The sequence below is a fragment of the Chenopodium album genome, chromosome 15 (assembly GCF_948465745.1).
Source record: "Chenopodium album chromosome 15, dcCheAlbu1.1, whole genome shotgun sequence".
Taxonomy (NCBI): domain Eukaryota; kingdom Viridiplantae; phylum Streptophyta; class Magnoliopsida; order Caryophyllales; family Amaranthaceae; genus Chenopodium; species Chenopodium album.
Window position 1 is genome coordinate 19,699,260 of NC_137848.1, and position 7,096 is coordinate 19,706,355.

Genomic DNA, 7,096 nt, shown 5'->3' on the forward strand with positions numbered 1-7,096 from the left:
ATAAAAATGGTGAATTTGTGTCTAATGTTGAGTTTGGCAGTATAGTGTTGAAGCCTTGGATGATATTTAGTGATAAAGAACATCAGATTTATTTTTGTTACAAAAGATTTTGTATAGCAACATCACTTTCCGATACAAAAGTCTACTTCATATTAGATTCGTATATCTCATGAAATTTTCCCCACATTGGTGCGGCGCCACAAATTTCATGAAAATTTCAAAGCCTTTTCAATACTTTTCAATTTCATCTACTTCGTATTTTCTAGCCACCTAAGACAAAGACAAAAGTAAAAACACTTTCTCTTTCTTCTTAAAAAAAGCAAGTACATTCTTAGGGTTTGTCATCATCAAGCAAGCACAGCACCGTAATCTTCTTTGTTCGTCGTTAACATCAAGATTCCACTCAAATTATAACTATCAACACAAAGAAGATGGTTTTTTTTTTTTCCTCAACTTATGTAATTCACCCAACAATTTCCTCCCACTGGTTAGTTTTTTCCACTTATTAGTAAAGTTGTTTTGTTTAGTCCACTTATCTTTGTCATTTTATATTTAATTATGTAATTTGGGTCAAGATTATTGCAATTAGGTGGAATTCTTCATCTGGGTATTTGTCAATATCACTATTTCTAATTTTATTAGCATGTTCTCTTTTTTTTTTTTTTAATTTCGTTTTTAATCTTTTAATCAACAATTTTAACCCAATTTGCTGAATGATTCTAGATTTGTATTCTATTTATTTGAGTAAATTGTTGCAAATTCATTCTATCCAAGTGTATTTCCTAAGAAATTGCACGTTTATTTCATTTTAGCGTGTCAATTTAAAGATCTGAACTTCCTTAATTTATCTCGTTTTACCCTGCTAGTCCGGATTTGTTTGCTTTAATTATTTGTCCCTTTATTATAAATGGTGATGTTCTCAATTTTTTTTTTTTGGAAAATTATATATGCTTTAAATTTGGAGATTGAGTACATAATTAGATTTTGATTAGATTAACATATTATATTTGTTGATATATATAGAAATCGATAGGCTATATACTACTGTACAATATGAACCTATACGTGTTGTTTATTAATGCAATTATATAAATACTCTGTTTTTATAAATTTGTATAATTTCATATAGATGTAAATTAAAATTGAGCCAAATTAAGAAGTCAAAATGGAGCCAGAATTTGCAAGAATTATTAACAGGGGGTATGTATACTCTTATTTAATTAATTACAAAAAAATAAAAATTTTGTTATGGTGGATTGGTGGTAGCAGGCTAGCAGCAACTGGTGGGATACATAATTTGTAAGATGTTAGGACACTATGATTTAACTTCTTAATGAACTAAATGCATGTTGTTAAGGTTAGGAAATAATTAGCATTTTACTTTACTTCTATACTTGGCTATTGTAATGTGATTATTAGAAGGGTAGTGGATAAAATGAGTGTTTAACTGTATGCAACAAGTAGCTTCTACATACGAGTGGGTTTTTGAGGGTAGATGGGTTATCTTAGGGTGGGAATAGGTTTCTATAATTCTCATTATTTTGGTAATAATTATCCATCTCTTTGTTTTATTCATGCTACCTGCCTACCTCTATCTTAATAATTTCAATTATTAAATTACCACATTATCTCTTTTACCATTAACTCTAATCACTTATAATTTTCCTAGTTCAAAGTTTATTACCCATAATACATTATCCCAAATCCAAGGATAATCTTAATAGTATTACTTTTCAATCATTGAGGATATAAATTTTAATTTTTTAAACTATATATAATAAAATTATGGTGTAAGTTCAATGGCAGTTACCTCAATAATATAGCACTTGGCACCAACTATTAGTTTCTAGTAAACTTAGCTATTACTTTTTTTCACCAGTTAATTGATTTTAAGTAAAATTTAAAACTATCCTTATCATATTTTTGCTATTTCTTTTCTTAAAAGCATGGTTTAGAGTTTTATAAGACTAACTAAATTCACATACAATGCATATTTCTTACTTTAATATCATCGTATGACTTTTAAGCTACTTAAGTGTATGGTTTAACTTTAATATTATAACAAAATTGTTAGGCTTATTGTAATCTAAAACTAAAATAAAGTTTTAATTTTGTTTCGTGCAGCTAGCTATTTTGATTATAAACAATCAAAGGTGTTAAGCTCCTCAGATCAACTGGTGTTGTTGTTATATTTCTGGTAGCGTTGGTGAAAATCTATACTTTGCGGATTGAGTTCTTGTTGGTAATATCTCTTTCCACTATTATAATTATACTTTATTCCATTATAGTTAAACATTGCTATTGATTTTTTTTTTCTTTTTTTTTGTTAATATAGTAACTTGTATGTTGTGTAAGTTGTATGATTAATTATTACTTTATTGATGGGGTGTAATGTGATAGATTTGCATGCATATATATATATATATATATATATATATATATATATATATATATATATATATATATATATATATATTAGTTACTTGAACAGTATGTGGATATGGCTCTAAGCCTTTTGCTTTCTGTTAATTGAAATTTTAATTATGACTTAATTCAATATGGCTTTTAATTGGGCTTGATAGGTGTGTGAATTTGTATCATGGATATTGAAAAAAGATGGGTTCATAGGCCAAGAAATTTTCCTGAATATAGGGAAGGAGTAGACCAGTTCATAAATTTTGCTGTTAATGCCTCAGCTTTAAATGGGAGGATTAAATGTCCATGTAGGAGATATTCTGTTACTATGTGTCTTGATCCTAAAGATGTGCGTGAGCATTTATTTTGTGAGGGTTTTGATAGAAACTATGCTAATAGTGTATGGGTTTTTCACGGGGAAGAACCTTCACCATCAGGCTTAGATGATGAATCTCATAGTGATGAGGAGTCAAATCTTAGTATTGATGATGTGCATGGATTACTTCATGATGCTTTTGGGTTTCCTAATTTTGATGATAGCATAGGTGAATATCCTGAACCTGGTGAAGGGGGGCTGAATTTAGAAGCTAAAAAGTTTCAAAAGCTTATAGAAGATGTTAAAACTAAATTATATCCTAAATGTGATAAATTTACTACTTTGTCGTTTATTCTTCGACTTTATCACATGAAATGTTTGCATCGTTGGAGTGATACATGCTTGAATGGTATGATACAATTCTTTAATGAGCTTCTTCCTAAAGGTTCAAACTTTCCAAAGAATCTTTACCAAATGAAAAAAGTCCTAGCAGACTTAGGTTTGGGATACACTAAAATTGAGGAATGTCCAAATGATTGCATGTTGTATTGGAAAGAAAAGGTTAATGATAAAATTTGTACTATGTGTAATGTTTCGAGATGGAAAGATCCTTCAATTGGAAAGAAAAGTGGTCCAACAAAGCTGCTACGTCATTTCCCCCTCATACCATGCTTAAAGCGTCTTTTTATGTCATCTAAAACATCCAATTTAATGAGATGGCATAAGAAGAGACGTAGTAAGGATGGGAAACAAAGGCATTCGGTTGATTCTTTAGCTTGGAAGAGTTTTGATGAGAAATATCCCGATTTTGCTCAAGATGTTAGTAATGTTAGACTTGGTTTGGCTAGTGATGGTTTTAACCCATTTAGTAATATGAGCACTAATCATAGTACTTGGCGTGATATAATTATGGTGTATAATTTGCCTCCGTGGTTATGCATGAAAGATTCATATTTTATTATGTCACTCCTTATTTCTGGTCCTACATCTCCTGGTAATGACATAGATGTTTATTAACAACATTTAATTAACGAGTTAAAGGAATTATGGGATAGTGTGGAGTCTTATGATGCTTCAACAAATAACACTTTCATATTACGTGCTGCATTAATGTGGACAATAAATGACTTTCCTGCCTTGCTTTCGGGGTGGAAAACTAAAGGCTACTTTGCTTGTCCTCATTGCAATGTTGATACATGTTCTTATTTTTTAAAAAGAAGTAGGAAGTTATGTTATATGGGACATCGTCGTTTTTTGGACCCTAATCATGCATGTAAAAGAAGTAAGGCTGCATTTAATGGTAAAATTGAGGAAAGATCACCACCAAAGTTACAATCTGGTGTTGATTTGCTATTTCAAATGCGTAAGATTAAGGTCATCTTTGGAAAGCATAATAAAAAGCCTGGTGGTCTGAAGAGGAAGAGAAAGGGAAGTAAGAAAAAAAAAATTGAGTTCCGGTTGGAAAAAAAAAAGTATATTCTTTACTCTACCTTACTGGAAAGACCATCATATAAGGTATAATATTGATGTCATGTATACGAAAAAAAATGTGTGTGAAGCTTTGCTGGGAACTTTACTAGACATTGATAGAAAAAGTAAAGACACATTAAATCTTGCTTTGATCATCAAGACATGAACATTAGGCATAATCAACACCTCAGAGATGTAGGGCTAAAATTTGAAAAACCTCCAGCACCATTCTTTCTTGATAAAAAAGCTAAGGAGAACTTTTTTAAAGTGTTATATTTGGTGTAGTTTCCAGATGGTTGCGCCTCCAATATTTCTTGTCGTGTGGATATGAAAAATGGAAAAGTATCTGGTTTAAAGAGTCATGATTGTCACATTATAATACAACAGTTGCTGCCACTAGCCATTCGAAAAGCATTACCGAGAGATATAAGTGTTGTATTGATTGAGCTGAGTAATTTTTTTAAGGAGTTGTGCTCTAAAGATGCTTCATTGGAAGATTTTGAGAAATTAGAGCTTAGTGTAATATTGACACTTTGTCGTCTAGAAAGGATTTTCCCACCATCATTCTTTGATATCATGGTACACTTGGTGAGTCATTTATCCTATGAAGTTGTCAATGCCGGATCGGCTCAATATCGTTGGATGTATCCAATCGAAAGGTATACATTATTTTACCCATTCTATACTCTCATTTATTTTGTATGGTACTACTATCATGATGTTTTCAGTTGAGGATAATTTTTTTTCCTTTTTCCGAATAACAGGTTTTTGTTCAAATTAAAATCATATGTACATAATAGAGCAAAACCAGAGGGTTCAATCGTAAGGCTTACATTGCTAATGAATGCATGATCTTTTGCTCTCGATACTAGCAAGAAGTTGAATCAAGCAAAGGTGGATCTAGTAGAAATAATATTGATCAAGAACGAAATGGATTAACCATCTATTCAATAATCGATCATGCTTTAGGGAGTGAAAAGACATTTCATTTGAGTCATCATCAATGGATTCAAGCCATCAATATGTCTTGTTTAACTGTGATGAAGTTACAAAATATGCAGAGTAAGATACTTTTATTTTAATTCATTTTTATTAGATTAAACTCGGTATAATTTACTTACATTGTAACCTTTTTATTATTATGAGTATGATACAGGGAGCATAAGAAGGTTCTTAGGCAACAACATTTGTATATGGAACAGTCAGTTCTTGAAAATCTTCACAAAGAAACATTTGTGAAATGGTTTCAGCTTCATGTACGTATTTAGTTTGAGTAGTTACTTTATACACATATATCCTTTGTGTAGTAACAATTTTTATTTTTTCATTGTAGGGTGAAAGCATATGTCAAGAGGAAGATGACCATATTAAAAATGATCTTCGATGGCTAAGCAAGGAACCTAATAATTTGGCGAAGCGCATAAAGAAAATAAACTACAATGGATTAAAGTTTCGTACAAAAGATTTTGAGAGAATTCCCCAACTCAAAATAGTGGGATATGTGTGAATGGTGAGGAGGGTGTCACATATCATGGTGTTTTAAAAGACGTTCTTGTTTTGGATTATTATGAAGGAAGAAAAGTGTTCTTATTCATGTGCGATTGGGTAGATTTGAGAAATGGGACAGGAACTAAAAGAAGATGTTTTGGGTTTTACTCTTGTAAATTTCAAAAACCCATGGAAAACCAATGAGCCTTATGTATTAGCTTCTTAAGCATTACAGGTTTTTTACACACCTGATCCAGTTGAGAATAATTGGAATGTTGTGACCAGGGTACAACCTAGGGATGCATATGACATGGATAATGATGCGCTTATTATGGTAGTTGAGAAGAGAAATTCACACCTATTCTTCAATTTATACTCATTAGAACTTATTATGGTAGTGAGCCACACAAGAAAGAATTGATGAATAGTGCAAGAGCTGATCTCGATAACTTTTACGTGAATTTAGCAAATGAGGATGATAATATTATTGAGGAGGGATCCAGTGATGATAGTGAGAGGAGGAATATAGTGAGGATAGTGAAGAGGAGAAATTTAGTGAAGATAGCGAAGATGATGAGGACTACACTTACTTCTGAGAAAATATGTCTTGTGTAATGATGGCTTAGAGAATTTCTGATGACTATAAATCATATCGCTTATTATTAGTTTCATTGTTGTTATTTATTTATGTATGCTGAATATTTTGAAGAAATATTTCCATAGTTCACTTATTCTGCATGCACTTCCCTGGTTTTTCCTTGCTTGTTGTGTATGTATACACAGGTTACAATGCTGTCAAGTTTGAAAGGAAATTTACAGTGTCAAAAAAGTACTACTTTAACTTCAGCACAAAGAAAAGGAGATTATCGTGTCTTAAGAAATGACAGAAGTTAACAAAGTAGATCCTGAATAATGGGTCAATTTAGTGCACAAATGGGAGTCAGAAGCTGGAAGGGTATGTAAAATGCATAAGTTTCAAACGAAATTGGATTTTTTTCCCTAAACATGCCATTTTTTTTTAAAAAATATGACAGTCTAGCAGTCAAAGGAATTTTGACAATCGCATGAAATCTACAATGGCACACCATTTGGGCACAAAGAGTTTAGCTCGATTAAGAAATGAACTGGTAAATTTTATTAGGACTTTCCAATGTTATCTTAACGTAAAACCATTCTTCTTTTATATGAATTTATTATTTTTGTAGATAAAGGATGGAAAAGAACCTGATCGTCTCACTGTTTTTGAAAATGCATATGGAGTTGCAAGTTGATCCAGTTTCTGAAAAGAAAATTGTGTGTAAAAATTTTCTGTGTATTTTTTATATGTTAATTGTTGTTTAATTGATAAAGAGTATTTTAACTAATTTAATTAATAAATTGCAGGCTGAAGCAAAAAATCACATTCAA

At 31.1% G+C, this 7,096-nt stretch overlaps 1 protein-coding gene across 4 annotated transcripts; it reads left to right on the top strand.

Annotated features, from left to right (window-relative positions):
* Positions 1 to 218: 218 nt before the first annotated feature.
* LOC145582053 (uncharacterized) lies at positions 219 to 6,530 on the top strand. Of its 4 annotated transcripts, none has more exons than XM_081639085.1 (6): positions 219 to 487; positions 2,125 to 2,242; positions 4,487 to 4,860; positions 4,966 to 5,263; positions 5,358 to 5,457; positions 5,535 to 6,507. In XM_081639085.1, exons 4-6 carry the CDS (start codon positions 5,205 to 5,207, stop codon positions 5,706 to 5,708), a joined length of 333 nt encoding a protein of 110 aa, XP_081495211.1. In that variant the 5' UTR covers positions 219 to 487; positions 2,125 to 2,242; positions 4,487 to 4,860; positions 4,966 to 5,204; the 3' UTR covers positions 5,709 to 6,507. The 4 variants fall into 4 exon arrangements, with proteins under 4 accessions (XP_081495211.1, XP_081495212.1, XP_081495213.1 ...); XM_081639086.1 differs by having other exon boundaries at positions 4,667 to 4,860; XM_081639087.1 differs by lacking the exon at positions 4,487 to 4,860.
* The last annotated feature ends 566 nt before the right edge of the window (positions 6,531 to 7,096 follow it).

What these genes read in the sequence shown, in the direction of transcription:
- LOC145582053 (XM_081639084.1), top strand. Translation starts at nt 2,600, where the DNA reads ATGGATATTGAAAAAAGATGGGTTCATAGGCCAAGAAATTTTCCTGAA.